At 47.5% G+C, this 19,293-nt stretch overlaps 1 protein-coding gene across 3 annotated transcripts in view; it reads left to right on the forward strand.

The window, feature by feature from the left end:
* The window catches only part of UFL1 (UFM1 specific ligase 1), an 86,479-nt gene that overhangs the window by 15,207 nt on the left and 51,979 nt on the right, over window positions 1–19,293 (forward strand). For all 3 annotated transcript variants that reach the window (XM_088472100.1, XM_088472118.1, XM_088472109.1), the window contains one exon: window positions 8,099–8,318. In XM_088472100.1, the coding sequence (XP_088328226.1) occupies window positions 8,242–8,318 (77 nt within the window). In that variant the 5' untranslated portion in view covers window positions 8,099–8,241. Of the gene's footprint in view, window positions 1–8,098; window positions 8,319–19,293 lie in introns of those variants that run through there.

Below are 19,293 nucleotides of genomic sequence, written 5' to 3' on the forward strand. Positions count from 1 at the left end.
ATCTGGACTTATTTGGAAACAAAAAGTCTGGTATGTTTTTATTTGGATGACATTGAAATGAAACATATTTTGGAATACAAAGTCCTTTCACGTTTTTGACGTTGATTCCATATGGTTAAAAGAAACCTTGATGGGAGGAAAATGCCTATGTCTACTGTGAGTATGGTATGCTGATTAGAGACCTTTACATTGATTAATCCACCTATAGCTAAAGTGAGTGGGGTACGTCCCCTCAAATATTCTCTTTTCACAGTGCATGGTGACCCACACCTTTCCAGACACATGAGATCCCACCCATAAGGGTACAGCCTTTGGTGTTTTCCCTTTTTTTCTATCTTAGGCCCTCATTCAGAGCCGTACGCTCTGAGCAGAGCGCACGCTCTGAATGAGGGCCGTCCTCCATAACTATGGAGCGTCCCCCTGGACGCTCGTATAGCTGTGGGTCACCACCCACAGCCTATACGAGCGTGCAGTTTGATGGCCGCGATGGTCTTGACCATCGCGATCATCGAAACTGCGAGCCGGAGCCTGCGGTTGAGGTTTTCAACCGCAAGGACCGGAGTGATTTTGGCTCTATCAGAGCCAAAATCACTCCCACTGACATCACTAGTGATGTCAGTGGGCCGGCTTCTGACGGTAGGCGTTCCCTTGGGAATGCCCCCGTCAGGGAGGCACGCCCCCGGCACGCTCACCAAAGGGGGCGTGCTGTCAATCAACATCGACAGCACGCCCCCTTTAATCAGACACAACGAGCGAAGGACTTTCCTTCACTCGTCGCGTCTGGCGCATGCGCACGACGGAGCTCCCGCCGTCATGCGCATGCGCAGTGCACAACATCGACCCACTTGCGAGCGGACAGCCGCTTGCGAGTGGGTCTGAATCAGGGCCTTAGTTTGGTGATGTAAAATAAAAATATATTCTTTGTCTCAAACGGTACAACACACATTTTTTTCTTATCTTTTTCTCTTTTCCATATACCCAAGCACTGGGAGAACATAAATATGCCTCTAAATATTAGAAGCAATAAGGAATGTAGATGACTCATCATCATTTTCGACTCTGAAAGTTGAGTCCCATATTCCATTGAACATATATATTATTCTAAGAAGCTCCTTCATCTGAGCTTCACATCTTATTTACTGTGTCCATTAGTGGGGTGGTGGTGACACCCAGGTGCTCGTGGAAGAGGGCAGCATCTAAGTGCGCAGAGGTTCAGGCCATTTTTGCTTTTGGCAGTATAACAAGATAGGCAGGAGAACTGGGTACTCAACTGGATAACAGGAGACAATGCCAGAACCGGAAACATGTAAAACGATATCACCGGCATCGAAGCAACGTTTGCACCAGAAGGAAATAGCCGCAGGAACCAATCCAGAACAGGGATGATGGACAGCAGATGGGAGGAGTTCAGCAAACTGTTCCCTAGCGTTCGCATGAGCGGCTTGTGACAGTAATGTCAACATTGTTAGAATGTCAACATGCTGTTTTTGTTCTTATACTAACCCTAACCGTCCTGGAAATTTCCAATGTTGACATTCTGTCAAGAGTCAACATTTTGCAGGTGTCTATATTTTAACAATGTTGACATCACCAAGGTCGACATTCTACTGTCAACACTGTGAATATCGCATTGGTGATTGGCGACATCATGACTGCATACCAATTTACCTGGGAAAGATAAACCTATTTTGTGGCAATTGGCTTATAGAGGAGCATTTCCAAATGCTTGATTTTAGAACGAATATGGCTAACTAATGAAGAGTGCATAATTAACAACATGTAACCTTCGTCATACAAAGTCCGTTGCATGTCATACTTCAGACATATACAGGGCCTGCAATTATATGTAATTCGAGGCAGCAGTCAGGCCTGCAACACATCGGGGTCTTATCCCCACATATGTCCACCAGTGCCATCTCACGGCCGTCCGTGCACCCCCTGGTCATCTGCGGCAACGCTGAGCACTGTGTCACAAATTGTAAAAAAACAGTCAGGCTCCATGGGTGGGGCCATATTGTATTCTCCCATGGGATTCTCTCAGTTCAACTGGATTGCAGCAGCTGCGTTTACATGATCTTTTCAAGCAACAGACACCAGGGGGTATATTTACTAAAGTGAGTTTTTAGAAGTAGAGATGTTGCCCATAGCAACCAATCCGATTAAGCTATTATCTTCTAGAAGGTGCTAGATAAATGCTAAGTAGAATCTGATTGGTTGCTATGGGCAACATCTCCACTTCTAAAAACTCTCACTTTAGTAAATATACCCCCAGGAGTGCCCCATTTAAATCCTGAGATCAGCCCACTGCCAGAACAACTTTCTCTCCTGATAGTTCCTTGGCTCCGGACTTCATTTGCATCCAGTGCTGTTCCTGTCATTCTGAAATCTCCAAAGTACATGCTATCACCAAGAACTCTCCATTCCGCAGTAGCCTGGTGTTGTGCCATTATCATCAGCCTTACTGTGGAGTCAATCTGCTAGCACACTATACGGCTGTTGGTGACAGGTTTCCCTGTTCTGGGAGTCTAGTAGCTGGGGCTAGCTTTGAGTCTAAGGGGGTTAATTTCCAGTTCTGTGGGTCAGGATTGGGTTCTAGGTCTGTGCATCTGTTGCAGTCAGTTGTCCTGAGCTCCCCACTTCTGGTCTCATTTCTGAGTTGATTCCAGTCCTAGCTTTACTCTGTTCTGAATTTCCGTGATCTGTATATTTCTGAGTTCCCAGTAGTCAGACTCCATATGTACCTGGGTTTAGTTCTCCATGAACGGTTCCAATTACCTGTAGCTGTGGATTCCAGTTCTACGGTTCAGGCACAGACCCAGGTGTAAGGATTCCTTCTTATCTGCTAGCGTTACTCTCTGGGTTGGGGCATCCTACGTGGCTATTACTCGTCACTTTACTAATGAGCAGAGGTCTCGTCAAGGCCTGGCAATTTCAGTTACACTCCTGCCTCAGCTAGGCCCAATGGTCCCGATACGTATCAGCGATAAATGAGTTGTGGTAAAACTTACATTTGTTAACTCTTTCTTCCTTAGGGTCCACAGGAAGACATTGGGGTGTAGGTGGGACCTGGAGGACCGGTCACCAACAGCAAAGCTTTTCAATGCCAGGATGCTCTGGTCCTGCCCCCTATACCCCGCCCACAGCTTGAGAGCACTTCAGTTTTGTTAACAAGCCCAAGACAGGAGCAGGACAGAACAAAGACTTGTACACTGAAGAATCACACTCTCACACAGAGATGGAAACAAGTGACCAAGAGAAGAAACCCAAAGAAGCCAGGTGCATCAGGGTAGGTGCTCTGTGGACCCTTTAGACTTTGAAGAAAGAGTTAACAAAAGGTAAGTTTTACCAAAACTCTAATTTTCTTCTTCAGGGCTCCACAGGGAGACATTGGGGATGTCCCAAAGCAGTGTTTCAAGGGCGGGAACACTCCTGCGCTGATAGAAGAACCCACTCCCGAAGGAAGCATCCTGAGAGGCAAATGTATCAAAGGCATAAAACCAAAGAAAGGTGTGGACAGAAAACCAGGTTGCCGCCTCGCATAGCTGTTCAGCTGAGGCACCACATCGGGCTGCCCACGAGGGACCCACATAGCGAGTAGAATGAGCTGAGACTGTAGTCGGCACAGGAAGGTCCGTCTGCGTGTAAGCCTGTGAGATAGTCATGCGAATCCATCTGGCCAGAGTCTGTTTGCTAGCTGGCCATCCCTTCTTGTGGAATCCATATAGGCCAAAGAGGGAGTCTGATTTCCTGATGGAAGTAGTATGATCCACGTAGATCTTAGAGTACGGACCACATCCAAAGATGCCTCACCTGCCAAGAGGTCTGGTGAATTAAAGACCTGAACCACAATTTCTGCATTCAGGTGGAAGCAAGAAACCACCTTTGGAAGGAAGACTGGGCTATCCTGATGAAATATCAAAAAGGGGGAGCAGTGTGAAAGCACCCCTAAATCCGATACCCTACGGGCAGATGTTATAGCCAGAAGAAACAAGAGTCTTCGCAGTGAGCCATTTGATATCCACCAATTTCGGAGGTTCCTGAAGTGCTTTAAGCACAACTGACACATCGCATGGAGCCACAGGAGGGACAAATGGAGGTTGCATCCGTAAAACACCTTACATGAAGGTATGGACATCTGGCATAGAAGCAATCTTGCACTGAAACCAGACAAAGCTGAAACTTGCACTTTGAGAGATGCTATGCGGAGGCCTAGATTCAGTCAGCCTGCAGAAAGGCAAGAATTCGGGAAACTTTAAAGACCTGAGGGTCATAGTTTCATGGAGCACACCCTTGGAAATATGAATGCCAAATTCTGTGGTAAATCCTGGCTGAGGCTGGTTTATGTGTTCTCAGCATGGTCTGGACCAAAGGGCTGGAGAATCCCTTAGCCGTTAGGAGGAATGTCTCAAGAGCCAAGCCATTAAAGACAGACGGGCTAGGTCCGGATGTAGACATGGACCCTGAGACAACCGATCTACTCATAGAGGAAGTTGAAGAGGAAAGTCTATAAAGAGTCTTAAAAGATCAGAGTACCAATGTCGTCTGGACCATGCCGGAGCTATTAACAGGACTGTGCCTCCCTCCTGTCTAAATTTCCGAAGCACTCGAGGAAGCAGGGGTATTGGAGGGAAGAGATATGCCAACTGGAAGGTCCATGTCACAGACAAGGCATCTATAAAGGCCGCGTCGGGGTCCTTTTTTCTTGCTCCATAAACTGGAAGTTTGTTGTTGTGTCTTGATGCCATGAAATCCACTTCAGGAAGACCCCATTTGTCCACGGAAGCTGAAAGACTTCTGGGTGTATATACCATTCTCCAGCATGCACATTGTGATGACTGAGGGAATACACTTCCCAATTGAGAATCCCTGGGATGAACACTGCGGAGATGGCTGGGAGCTTGCGTTCAGCCCATGTGAGAATGCGGCACACTGCTGTCATTGCTGATTGACTTCAAGTGCCCCTTCGATGACTGAGGTAGGCCACAGCCGTGGCATTGTCGGACTGTACTTGTACTGGCCTATTTTTCAAAATATTCTGAGCCAGAGTAGATGGTATTCTGTAGATGGCTCGAAGTACCAGGATGTTGATTGGCAACATTGCCTCGACTGGGGACCATTGGCCCTGGAAGGAGTGCTAGATGGGTACTGTGACCTACCCTCAGAGGCTTGCGTCCGTGGTGAGGAGAGCCCAGTCCAGGATCCAAAAGGGATAACCCTGGTCTGTAGCCACCAGGCTAGGGACAAACGAGCATCTGGAAGGAGGCTCATCTTCTGGGATTTGAGCAGATGGTGTAGTCAGTTCCACCTGGAGAGAATCAGGTGTTGTAGGGGCCTGGAGAGAAAATGGCTCCACCATATCGAAGCTGGTCACCATTGATCCCAAGGCCTGCTTTGCAGAGTGAATCGACACTCTGCGATTGTGAAGCAGTCTGCATAGTCTCTACTGTAGTGCTGAAATCTTGTCTGCCAGCAGGGAGATTCTCTGATCTCGAGAGTCCAGGAGGGCTCCCAAATGTACCATCCTTTGAAAGTGTGTCAGGGAAGACTTTTTTACAGTTGATCAGCCAATCATGCATTTGTAGAAAGGTAATGGTTACCTGCAGATGACGTTGAATTGTCTCTGGGGAACTTGCCAACAGCAAAAGATCGTCCAAGTATGGGAGCAGTCTGATCCCTTGACGATGAAGAGAGGCCACCATAACTGCCATGATCTTGGTAAAGACCCAAGGGGCCACTGAGTCGCCAAACGGCAGAGCCAGAAATTAACAATGTTCCTATAGTATAGCAAACCGGAGATATTGTTGATGATAAGGTGCTATAGGTACATGGATGTAAGCGTCCTTAATGTCCAGGGATACCATAAAATCTCCAGGCTCCATAGCTAGGTTAATAGGAGAGTTTCCATATGAAGCTTGGGCACCCTGATAAACTTATTCAGAGATCTGAGATTGAGGATAGGCCGATGAGACCCATTGGGCTTCTGAACTAAAAAAGGGTAGTATAATAGCCCTTGCACCGTTGTGATGAGGGGACCCAAAGTATTACTCTGGATTCAGTAAGGACTGAATGGCTTTGTGGAGCAGCATGGCCTTGGTTGAGTCAGATGGAGGTCCTGTGCAAAAGAACTGTTGGGTGTGTCGCCTCAGGAAGGAGAGGGCGTATCCGTGGGAGACCACTTCTCTTACCCAGGTATCTGACATGGTTTGATGCCAAACCTGGGCGAATTGAAGAAGTCAGGCTGCAGACTTGTCCACAGACTTGGCAGGTGCACGTCTAGTAGCCCAGGTCGGTTTTGCCCTTAGGCTTGGAGGCCTTTACTGATGTCTGGTGCCGTGGAAAGGATTGGCCTTTGGCTTTACCTTGAGGGCGAAAGGATGAAATCCTAGATTTTGTATTATAGGTAGAGGGGAGGAATGCCGTCTTGGAAGCTGCCAAAGTAGTCACAATTTTATCTAGCTCTGGACCAAATAGGATGTCCCCCAAATAAGGGAGAGACTCCAGAGCCCGTTTTGAGTCTTAATCTGCATTCAAGGAACGGAACCAAACGATACAAGCCACTACCGAAGTGAAAGATATCCTGGAGGCCAAGAGAGCCGTATCCATAGCTGCCTCACCTAAGTAGGAGGCTGCATCCCTAATGTGAGATACATAGGAGAGTTGCTCCCTTAAAGCATCAGGGGGAAGTGTTTATTCTAGAGCCTCTGCCCAACTCTCAATGGTTTTTGCCACCCAGGCCGTAGACCTGGCACGACGAGTAATAGCTCAAGTAAGAGATTAAATAGATTTATGACAAGCTTCTATACATCTATCTATAGTCACCTTCAAGGAGATAGCAGTATGAATGGGTAACGTGGTATTTTTAACCAAATGAGTTACATGAGAATCCACTACTGGGGAAACTTCCCATTTATTGCAATCAAAAGCTGGAAGTACCGACAGTAGGTGGCATGCCGACGCTGGAATCCCAACAGCCGGGATGCCAAACATAAGTATAGCGGGCTGGTTAGTACTTAAGCTGGCCACAACTCTAAAGATTATCTGTCCAACCAGCCAACTAGTTGATTGGTTGGAATGAAAATCTGGTAACGTATGGGAGTAAATGATGATTAGCAATTTGCTCCTAAATGCCAGAAAACAGATGATAATGATCGTTCAGACAAGTTTGTTAAATGTTTGATCTAAACAATTTGTTCAAATAAGTTTTTGTCCATTTTCCGGCATTTGGGAGCAAATTGCTGATTGTCATTTGCTTTCATACCAAGGGGAGGATGGTTAGTGATGGCAGGGACAGGCTGGCCATCGGGCACTTCTGACATATGCCAGAAGGACCAGCTCGAGGAGGGGGGAAGGAAGTGTCCCCCACCCTCCACCCCCGGAATCATTATGATCTCACGGAGAAGGAAGGAGTGGACGCATGGATGGGCTGGTGGCGGCTGTGCTGGGAAGACACAGGGGCGTGCCGCTAGGCCAGCTGCCGTGACTCGCGGCATGCCCCGTTGAGTTAACCACGTACCCCTTCGCATACGAGTGCAGGGTGGACTGCCAGGGCTGATATACAGCCCCTGTCCGTCCCCGAGTGAAAGGCTGTAGGAACAGAGGGTTAGAAAGGGGGAGTTACTATACTTACCCCACTGGCGTCACAAGGGGGGTGCGGGCCGCACCAGGGTGTCACCAGTCATGGGGTGACACCAAAGTGCCGTCTCCCCGAGTGACAGGAGCCGGCTCCTGACACAGTGAGGGAGCCGGCACTTCACACAGGCTGGTCCCCGGGGGCAATTTGTCATATTAATTATACAGGCTCTGTAATTGATCAAAACAAGGTGAAATGGAGAGTTGACGTCAACCAGCCACATAATCTGTATAATTCATGGGTCACCCGAATTAAAGGGATGATAAGGCAGGCCTACATACATGTGTCATCTGGAGGCTCTGTGATAGTTCTTGATTCATTCATTATTCGTGAGTGTAAGATAACGAATTATCTAGTGTCTACAGTAAGAATGTCAGTGATGCAGTATATGAGAAATACAGCACTTCTGCCATATTACTATTAATAGTCACTGTACTGGTTTTCAACCGCCTTATCCTCTGCCCACAGCCTCCACGCAGCTGCTGCTGAATGAATATACGAGCTTCCTTTCCCAGGAGCCAGGACTCGTCGTCGTGACACCTCCTGCTCGCCGTAACCAGAGAGATGACGTGGGTGTGACTGGCGGACATTGGCAGCTCACCCCACAAGACATGTCTGCCGATTGGGAGGAGATACGGCGGCTGGCGGCCGACTTCCAGCGGGCCCAGCTTAGTGACACTGTGCAGAGGTAACCCGGGAATGCATGGCTTAGTGATCGGACTGTGGGAGCTACATCCTGCTGCACATGTCCGTATGTTATATAGGCGCTCAGCTGGGCGAGTGGCTGTCCGGCCGTGTTGCTGCATGCCAGGGAGGGACTTTTAGTTCCACAACAGTTATGGGGACAGACTATTATGCACTTTGCGGTCACTAATCCATTCCCCAGCACAGCCTGCAAGTCCCTCCTAATATACTGTGACAGTGACATACTGCATGTATGAGTAATAAGTGTTACATAAACCTCTTTACCACTAATGAATAGAGCAGAGGTAATAGGAAGGTACCTGAGCAACAGCAGCTGCTGTGCTTCTTCCGCTGTCTGCACTGGCTGCTTCCTGGCACTATTCACCTGTCCTGTGGCTGCTAGTACGGTTAGGTCTAGACCACAGGTTCTCAAACTCGGTCCTCAGGACCCCAAACAGTGCATGTTTTGCAGGTCTCCTCACAGATTCACTAGTGAAATAATTAGCTGCACCTGTGGCTCTTTTAAAAGGGTGTCAGTAATGACTGCACCTGTGTACCTGCTGGGTGACCTGTGTGGGGTCCTGAGGACCGAGTTTAAGAACCACTGGTCTAGACTATACAAGGCTGATGGACCTGTGACGTCACACCCACGTGACCCGGCCTGAAAGGGGGAGGGGCGGGGATGCTAACGGGGGATCAAAAGTGTCCCCTCGCGGACTCACTATGCTCGCCACGCTTCGGGCACGGTGGCTCGCTGCGCTCGCCACAAATATTTATTCCCCCCTCTGTGCCCTAGTGGATGGTAGCGCAGGAGCGTTCCAGCCTCCTGCAGCGGTCACGTGGTGGATACGTCACAGAGGTCCTTTAGCCACATAGGAAATAGCAGCAACCCTGCTTGGGTTACTGCTACTCTTCTACTGTCACATACACAGTGCCTTTATGCAGGACGAGCAAGAGAAAATGGAGGATCAGGGACATGATTCTAGCCCTCCAGCTGTTGAACTACAAATCCCATCATGCCTTGCAACAGTTTTAGTATGGAAACAGCAAAACTGTGGCAGGACATGCTGGAATATGTAGTTCAACAGCTGGGGGGGTGCTTATTGCCCACTCTTATTCTACAGGGAAGGGAGAGAAAGCAGATGTTGCTGTAACAGGGAAAATGTATTACTAAGGACAGATGATAATGACTGATAGACCTGACCTGAGATAAGTGGTCCAGCAGATGGGATTTAAGAACGAGAGAGAAGAGTTTAGGGTCTACTTGAAAGGCAAAATGAAAAGGGGCACAAAAATGTTCCTGCTTTTCACATTGCATTTATGTCTTTATATTACAAGTTGAGACAGCCCTTGCAGTAAAGGGCTGTCTTCACAAGGAGATGCTAAACATATTTTGCTTTTCTGAAAGATAACAGCATAGTCTGATCAGCATTGGTGTCGCCAGCCATGTTTTCACGGCACCCCTAAGACAAAAGTTTGTTATTGAGAAATTCAGAAAAAGAAGTAGTAAAGTGAAGTAAATAGTGTTTACCTGTCATCCTTAGGGTCAGTTATGTGCTGGTGGTGGACAGGTTTGCACTTATGTTTGTCCATGTATTTACATTACATTGACCATAAATAATTTGATTTGGTGCTGGACCACAAACCTGGTGTCATGGAGCACAGTTTGGGAGCCATTGGGCTAGAGTGCCCTTTCTAGTTGAACACTAGATGATGATCATGTGAAGTGCAGCTATACAGCTCTTTGACATGATATGATAGAAAAATGACATGATAGCCAGTGGGCATGTGACATTTTTTTCCCTGTGGCGTTAATTTTCCTATATTGTTAAGCAGTAATTATTGAGAAACTTTCAAGAACCCATCATATTCATTTCCAAATAACAGAGAATCTTTAAAAGATTGTCTGTAAAAACAAGTAAGAGCATCAACAAACATTACAGGACTCCACATTACATTGCTACATCTGGACGGAATCGGTATGTAATCCCGGTGGACGGGATGCCGGCGGTCAGAAGACCGATCACGGCATCCCGGTGTCTAAAATACCGACAGGTGCCAGTAAGCATACTAAGCCTCCCCCTTCCACACACCGCTCCCCCCCCCTCCCTCAAACCCACCCAGGGTGGTTCCTAACCATAAACTCCCCTGTCCGTACCATAAAACTAACCCGGAGGTGTGCCTAACCCTAAACTCCCCCCAGTGGTGCCTAACCATAACCCCCCCTCCCTGTAGCCTAAAGCGGCCCATGCACTGTGCAATTTTTTTTATTTTTTTGCATGATATGGCTGATTTAGATCAATCGTATCGACCAATCGTGTGTGGTATTTGTACGATGACTGTGCGTCCCCGCCGTCGTAAATCTACATCGTCGAAATCTTACGGTTTTTCCATATCGTGTACGATGTGATGAACATCGTATGCTGTTTGTCAAATCGTACACGATACAGATGCATGTAGCACAAACCAGGGTAATCCATGATACTTACATCTGTGTGATTGACACAGAGCACGGACGCGTCAGTGAGACCTGTCTGTGCTGCTGCAGTAAAAAAAAACAAAAAAAACCTGTGTAAAAGAATCAAAACGTCGTGCTTAGCCCCCCCCCCCCCAAAAGAGCAACCAGCCCCGGGCTTTTAGTGACCCAGTGCTGGGTGTGCTTCAATACAGGGGACAAACGATGTGGGGGTACCCTGTACTTAAGCACAACCAGCACTGGACTAGTCAGAACCAGTCCTGGTTGCCAAAATATGGGGGACAAACGATGTAGTGGGTCCCCCGTACTTTGCGCAACCAGTGCTGGGCTCTGGTCCTGGTTCTAGAAATGCAGGGGGGAAAATGAGTAGGGTCCCCCTGTATTATCCAGAACCAGCATGAGACTTTTTCTAGCGGCGGGCTAATGCCACAGCCGTCGGGCCCCCCAGCTGAAGCATTAACCCTGACCGCTAGTCAGCTCAGGCTGGGGAGCTGGGGACCTCCCCAATAAAGGGGCCCCCCTCTCCAGGGCACCCCTGGCCTAGGCTGATAGCCCGGCACCCCTGGGCGGTGGGTGCCGGGTTGATTATGTAGTGTAGTGCATTTCAAATAGTTAAAAATATTTGTCTTTTGCTGTGGAACTGCAGGTCCCAGCAAGCCTCCCCTGCATGCTGGTACTTGGAGAACCACAAGTACCAGCATTCGGGGCATTACGGGCCTGCTGGTACCTGTAGTCCACTGCAAAATCAATATTTAAAATAAACACAGGACACACACTGTACACAGTATAAGTTTATTAAACAAAAAATATCCATACTCACCTTCTCCTTATGCGTGGATCGGTCCTCTTCTGTCCAAAGTAGGCATCCAGGGACTTGGCAAAATAAAAAAACGGAAAGCACGGACCCACGTACTTAAGTACCGTCCTATAAGAAGTCTACTTCCCAAATGAGAGCTTAGCGGCAGGATTTCACCATGTAAAAATCACGTTTACTAACACTTAAAAAAACAAATATGTTAGTAAATGCATGATTTAGCCCCAGAAACACAACACTGATATAGATCTATTTAGATTGATTAAAATAGTAAAACATCGATTGAAATGAACCTTTAGTAAATTTGCAGCTGGATCTAAAGGAAGCATTTGCTTCAATGTAAATAGATATACAGGTTGAGTCACCCATATCCAAATATTCCAAAATACGGAATATTCCGAAATACGGAATCATTTTGGCATGACTGAGAAAATGAAACCTTTTGATTTTTGATTGTTCAATGTACACAAACTTTGTCTAAGGCACAAATTATTAAAAATAATGTATGAAATTACCTTCAGGCTGTGTGTATAAGGTGTATATGAAACATAAATGAATTTAATTTTTGTACACAAACTTTGCTTGAGCCACAAAATTATTGAAAATATTGTATACAATTACCTGCAGGCTGTGTGTATAAGGTGTATATAACACATAAATGCATTCTGTGAGTATATTGGGGTCCTTATTCCCAGGATATCTCATTATGGTATGCAATTATTCCAAAATACGGAATATTCCGTTATCCAAAATACCCCTGGTCCCAAGCATTTTGGATATGGGAGACTCAACCTGTATTAATTTTCATCTGTGGAATTTAGGTTTGGAATAATGGATGCTTTAGACCAGTGATTCCCAACCTCGGTCCTCAAGGCACACTAAAGCGGGGTATCCACTAGACGATAAAGTTGAACGATAGTGATAAAATCGTTCGATAATCGTTCAAACATCGTTTGCAAATCGTGCAGTAATTGTTTCTAACGATGTACGATGCGCGCTCCCGCTGGTCGTTTGATCGTCTCCTCCATCGACTGAATATGCAGGTCAGTTTCACTTGATTGCTTACAAATCGTTTACACATCGTTTAAACATTATTTACACATCGTTCACGCTGAACGATCAAACGATGAACCACTGTCTGCCCACTATAGCTGAAAGCTCTCAATCACAGATTAAAACAACATAGTTTATTGTTAGATCGTTTGGAAATCTTTTGCAAATCTTTTGCAAATTGTTCAGAGTGGAAGATCATATTTCAAGGGAAACTTCAAGGGAAAATCGTTAAGAGGTTGGACAGGGATAAAATCGTCTAGTGGATGCCCCCCATTACAGTCCTGGTTTTGGTGATATCCATGCTAAAGCACAGATGGTTTAATCAAAATATCTGAGGTACTAATTAAGCTGCCTGTGCTCAAGTATGGCTTAAAACTTGGACTGTTAGTGTGCCTTGAGGACCGTGGTTGGGAACCCCTGCTTTAGACAATAACTCAACAGGGGCATCCACCCTAAATAGTTTCTCCCATTTATCCATACCCCCTTAGACAGAGGTAAAGAGATTCAGTTATCTGTGAGTAACCTGAAACTTGCATTCAGGTTAGGTCCATGCACTTCTGGCAAAGAATCCAATTGTAGGATTAAAGGAAAAGAAGGCAACTATTTCCTCCTCCTCCTTCTCTCATACACTGAAGTGTCAAAAAGTAATGGGATAACAGCATACAAAGGTAGTGGTAGGTGGCAACACCGTTCTGTGATATCTTGGAAATGCCCAGATCTCCATCAGTTGTAATCTGACATCTCGTGACTCCGTTTGAACACTGGCTAGGCTACTCATGGCAAGTGAATTATTAGAATTCAAACAGAGCATGATAGCGGGCGCCTTACGTACGGGACATTCCATTTCCAAAGTTGTGCGGACATTCAAAAATCCTCGATCTACAGTGTCGTGTGTACTGGGAATACCTCATGAAATGCATTACCACCCACTGTGGACAGTGCAGTTGCCGAACATGGGTGTTAAGGATTGTGACCAGGTATGGCCAGAATTGTCTGTGGTAATAGACAAGCAGCAATGGCTCATGTAACATCCACATGCAGGAGGTACCAGTCGCATATTTAGCGTTCCCGCTAGGCTGTTTTAGCGGGGCGCGGCGCCCTGCCCTTCTTCTGGAGGGCAAAAAGCACCCTGCCCGGCATGTCCGTAAGCGCCGGGTACACCCCCAAGTATGACGAAAAGGGGACGCGTCTTATAGACACGCCCCCTTTTCATGACCACGCCCCCTTTTCTGGCGCACAAGGTTGCCCTCTCTAGCCCCTGCGCCCTGCCTGCCGCCGGAGCTAGAGTGAACACTACATATTCAGCAGGTCAGTGCAGCGTTTTGGCTTCCATGGGATATGGGATTAGAAGACCCACTAGAGTGCCCCTGTTACCACTATGACATGGAACACAGCACCTCAACTGGGCTTGTGATGTCTGTAATTGGACCTTGGAAGACTAACTACATGTGACATGTTTCAGTTGTTTCGGGCTGATGTTAGAGTTCGGGTGTGGCACAGACCCCATGAGGCTATGGACCCCAGTTGTCAACAATGCATCATGCAGACTGGCGTTGATTCTGTAATGGTGTAAGGTGTGTTTTCGTGGCATGCGTTTGGTCTGGTGGTCCACCTGAGCACGTCATTAACTGGTAACTGCTATGATGCATTGTTGGATGACCATTTGCTGCCCTTCATAGACTTCATGCCTCCCCCCTACAATGATGGGATATTCCAGCAGGATAATGCTACTGCATCATGTCATTGGTCCCAAGTTGTCCAGAATTGGTTCGAGGAGTATCCTGGAGAGTTTCAACGAATGGTGTGGCCACTATGTTTGCTAAACATGAACCCAATAGAGCATTTATGGGATGTTGTGGAGATGTCCATTCACACCCAAGATCGTGCACCTACAAATATCAACGAGCTGTGGGAAGCTATCCAGAAGCCATGGGTCAACATCGGTCTTCCGTCCACTTGTGGAATCAATGCCACATCGAGTTGTACCACTTCACTGGGCTAAATGGTGTACTACATGAAATTAGGCATCTATCCCATGACTTTTGGCACTTTAGTGTACAGTATATTGTCAGGACAGCTCATACCAAGTAATCATTCTAATACTGTCAAAGCACAAGGCATCATTAATGTGGCACTGTGGAACTTTTTAAAAATGACCGGGTCCCGCAGGACGCGCTGCAGCTGTCAGTCAATAAGTCCTTAAAGTCTCCCCAACCAATCACAGCTAGCAGTTTTCTCGTCCAATCGACGCCCGAGCCCTGCCGACCACCTCCCTCTGCCTCCTACCCCTCCTCCGGCGGCTGCTAAGGACTGCTGCCAACTATGGCGGGGGACTGCCTGTATGATCCGGGCTGCATTGTAATCGGCCCTGCAGTGTCTGGTCACGCAGGGCCAATTCAAAGGCTGTTCCGGTGTGGCCGCACCTGGGCATTTGATTTGTGATGACCCCCTAACCGCCGGCAACTGCTCCGGGGTCCAGGGCAGGTGACACTGTTAGTGTGCCACTGGCCAACCTACTCAGCCTCCACTCTGCTCAACCCCCTTCCCACCCTGGCAGCCGCAAGGAGATTATTGCAGGCTGAAGCTTGTGATTGTTGGTACTGCTGCCTCTCTCCAGTAAGCCGGCTCCCTGAGGGGACTGTCTGTTTGATTCGCGCCTGCATTATAATTGGCTCAGCATTGTCTGGTCACACAGGGCAGCCGCTACTGAACCTTGACTTGTGCTGGACCCCAGCCGTCAACAACAGCACGGGGGTCAAGGGCAGGTGACCCTGTCAGTGCACCACTGTCCTGCCCACTTTACCTCCATCTGCCCTGCAGCTTCAAGTTCCTCTGTCTCGCTGCTGGCATTTACGCCCCTCCTCCCATTATGTGATGACTCACAGGCTACAGACTTTTCAGCATGACGGCCTCTCCCCACAGTCCATGGGACATCACTCAAAAGTAAGCAGCTAACCCTCCCTTGCCCCCCAGTACTGCCCCAGCTGCAATATATCCTTACAACTCCCTGCACCCAGTACTGCATGCCGCTAACCCCCTCCTTGCCCCCAGTACTGCCATAGCTGCTATCTACTCTTACCCCCTTCCCTAACCCCAGTACTGCCTGCCCTTAACTCCCCTCTTTTCCCCCCAGAGCTGTCCCATCTGCTGCCTGATCTCATCCCCTATAATATGTGATGGGACCCAGAAACCATGGAGTAGGACCCCAATTTCTTAAAGTGAGGGCTCCCTGGGACCCACAAATTTTTACGCTCAGCGAGATCACTGCTTGATTGTCTGGATCTCGTTTGTTTTTATATCTGAATAGACATGATTTGCCAAATACGCTATTGCCAATCCTCTTTTGATGTTGATGTCGTCACTATAGCACATTATTTGTAATAAATGGGAACTTAACACTTCCTTCCCCTGCTGAGCTAGATCAACTATCAAATTGGTTTAGCTTCCTCTCCCTTTAATTATTAGGCTACTCAGGGTCTGAAAATGGTCTCTCAATTCACTGAGTAATTGACACGGTGTCCTTCAACTCTTTCCCAACTTCAGTTATGTTTAACTTCTTGGCCATCTGTAATCTCTTCATTATACAATTACAGCATTATGTATCTAAAGTATTCTCTTTTTTTTCCTCACATTTGGATTGAGTAACCAATTAGACACTGCATTTTTGTCATCTGGGAAGTGGCAAAGCCATTTATCTTTTTTATAACAGAGTTTTTGAAGCCTCCTTTTATTACTCTGAGCTGTAGCGAGAAAATGTATCCTATTACAAATGTTTAAGGACAAAAGGACTGGATGGAGACGTCTATACATAAGGAACTAAACATTGGTGGTTTCTTCTCTTTATGAGAAGTCTGTATTGATATCTTGCGTTTTGAATATTAAGCCGTAAGTCAAATAATTTTCAATTTATGTTATGGTATGAAACTAGGATTGTTTTACTATAAGCCCTCTCTATTTCCCTAAACTGAGTAGTGAGTCGCATGTAGTCTCTCCCTATCCTCTCTTGCTGTTACACCCTTTCCCCCTTCCCCTGTTCAATTTCTTGATTACCTTCTTTATATTGCTGTTCATGGAACTGGGTTTCATTATCCTTCACCTTTTTACATTGTCTCAACTTTACCACTCATTGTCTCCTGTAATTGTTATTACTCCACTTACAGACTCCACTTACAGATTCTCTGGGGGCAATTAATGGGCACCCAATGTTGCAATTCTATTGTTTGCGGGCGCCCATTTATTATTGCACTTGTTGCACCCAATTAGACAAAGTCTAAAGTCCTCAATAGGGCACCCAAACGGTACATTTAGCATGTTTCTGTATGCCTCCTCAGGAGGTGGCAAGCAGAAATGGAGGTGCCGGTAGCTGTTCATATCTGAACGGAGCAACAATTGAATTGCTTCGTGGGGCGACCGGTACTGACAGCCGCCAATGCTAACAATTGAATCGTCCCATCTGAGGGCCTGATTCAGAGCCGGACGCTCTGACCAGAGCGCTCGCTCTGTATCAGGGCCCTCCTACCTGAAAATGGAGCGGCCTCTTGGACGCTCGCATAGCTGTGGGTGACCACCCACAGTTATAGCGAGCGTCCATGATGATGGTCGAGACCATCGCGACCATCGGGCTTGCGACGGAGACCCTGCGGTAGGGTCTCGCTGCCGCAAGCCCTGGACTGATTTTGGCTCTATCAGAGCCAAAATTACTCCCACTGACATCACTACTGATGTCAGTGGGGCCGGTTTCAGACGGTAGGCGTTCCCATGGGAACGCCTCCGTCTGGCAGCAACGCCCCCGGCACGCCCACCAAAGGGGGCATGTTGTCAATCAACATCAACGGCACGCCCCCTTTGGTGCGAGACCCGGAGCGACGGCTACCCCGTCGCTAGCCGGGTCTCGCGCCCGTCGTGCGCATGCGCAGTAGGGGACCATCGACCCGCTTGCGAGCGTCCTGCGCTCGCGACCGGGTCTGAATCAGGCCCTGAGTCCCTTTAAGCATAATATATGTATGTTTTGCTTCTTTGCCAAACAAAATATTGTCATTGTGCTGTATAGCTTGCTTAAAGTAGCGTGTGAAGGGAATTTACTATCCTCATTCCATCTTGGATTTTCACACTAGGCTTCTGTGTGATCTAAATGAAAAGCTCAGCCTGTGCTCTTTCCACAGGCAGGGCTCTTCCAGTCCATACAAACTTTTTAGACCCTTTGATCCTAGACCTCCTTTTAGAATCTCTTTCCCTGATTCAGAACCGGTCGCTCTGACAGAGCGCTCGCTCTGAATCAGGGCCGGTCTTTTTTTTTTTAGAATGGCCTCCTGGCCACTCGCATAGCTGTGGGTGACCACCCACAGCTATAGCGAGCGGCCAGGAAGATGGTCGCGATGGTCAAGACCATCGCGACCATCATGCTTGCGACGAGACCCTTGTGGTAGGGTCTCTTGGCCACAAGCCCCAGAGAGCTTTCGGCTCAAACAGAGCCGAAAACTCTCCCACTGACATCACTTGTGATGTCAGCGGGGCTGTCCCCAGACGGTAGGCGTTCTCATGGGAACGCCTCCGTCTGGGCAGGCACCCCCCCCGGCCCGCCCACCAAAGGGGGCGTGCTGTCACTCAACATCGACAGCACGCCCCCTTTGGTACGAGACCCGGAGCGACGGATTGCCCGTCGCTATCCGGGTCTCATGCATGCGCACGGCGGAGCCGGCTCCGTCGTGCGCATGCACTCTAGGCCACCATCGACCTGGTTGCGAGCGCTCAACGCTTGCGACCGGGTCTGAATCTGGCCCTCTGTTCAAACACTTCTGGGATGCTTTAATGGAAGGTGGACTTTTGGTTGCATTCATATCTCAGTTTGTGGCCCTCTAATAATTTTCAACCACACTTTGTTTCACCAGGACAAAACATTATTATTACTATTATTATTATTATTATTATTATCATTTATTTATATGGCGCCACAATTGTTCCGCAGCACCTTACAAAGTACAAATTGTAGACAAGTGACTTACAGAATACAATACAATACAGGACATGGATAATATATATTGCTACATATATATAGCGATCATATCACCCAGATAAGCAACAGAGCATAAGCAACCAAGTGTTAGGTGCCCTAGTGGTGAGTAAGAAGTAAATGACACTATAGTAAGGAGAAGCACAAGAGGGTAGAGGGCCCTGCTCGTGAGAGCTTACATTCTGGTGGGGGAAGACAAACTGGGTTGACACAGATGGGGTAGATGGGGACGAAGGAGCATGTAGCAAGGAGTTAGAATGATAGCTGGAAGGCTTTGATGAAGTAGTGGGTCTTGAGAGCCTGTTTGAAGCATCGCAAACAGGTGGAGAGTCTGACAACATATTTTGCTCCTCACTTGTCTGAAGTTATTTCACAGTTTTACCTTAACAGAGATATTTTCATCCAATCCCATCTCATCCTTGAAAGACAGTACTGCTCTCTCTGCCTCAGGTACATTTTGTTAAGGGGCATACACACTAGACAATGTGTGTTGTGAAAGATTTCCTTTGAACTTTCCATAGTGCAGGACAAACAATAAGATAACGTTAACGATATTGTATAGTGACGTCATTCTGCCACATCCCTGAGCAGGCACTTTCTGACGATATCGTCAGCTTGGCCTCCAT

Source organism: Taudactylus pleione, unplaced genomic scaffold, assembly GCF_031769625.1.
Source record: "Taudactylus pleione unplaced genomic scaffold, aTauple2 ptg000015l, whole genome shotgun sequence".
In the NCBI taxonomy this organism is placed as follows: Eukaryota; Metazoa; Chordata; class Amphibia; order Anura; family Myobatrachidae; genus Taudactylus; species Taudactylus pleione.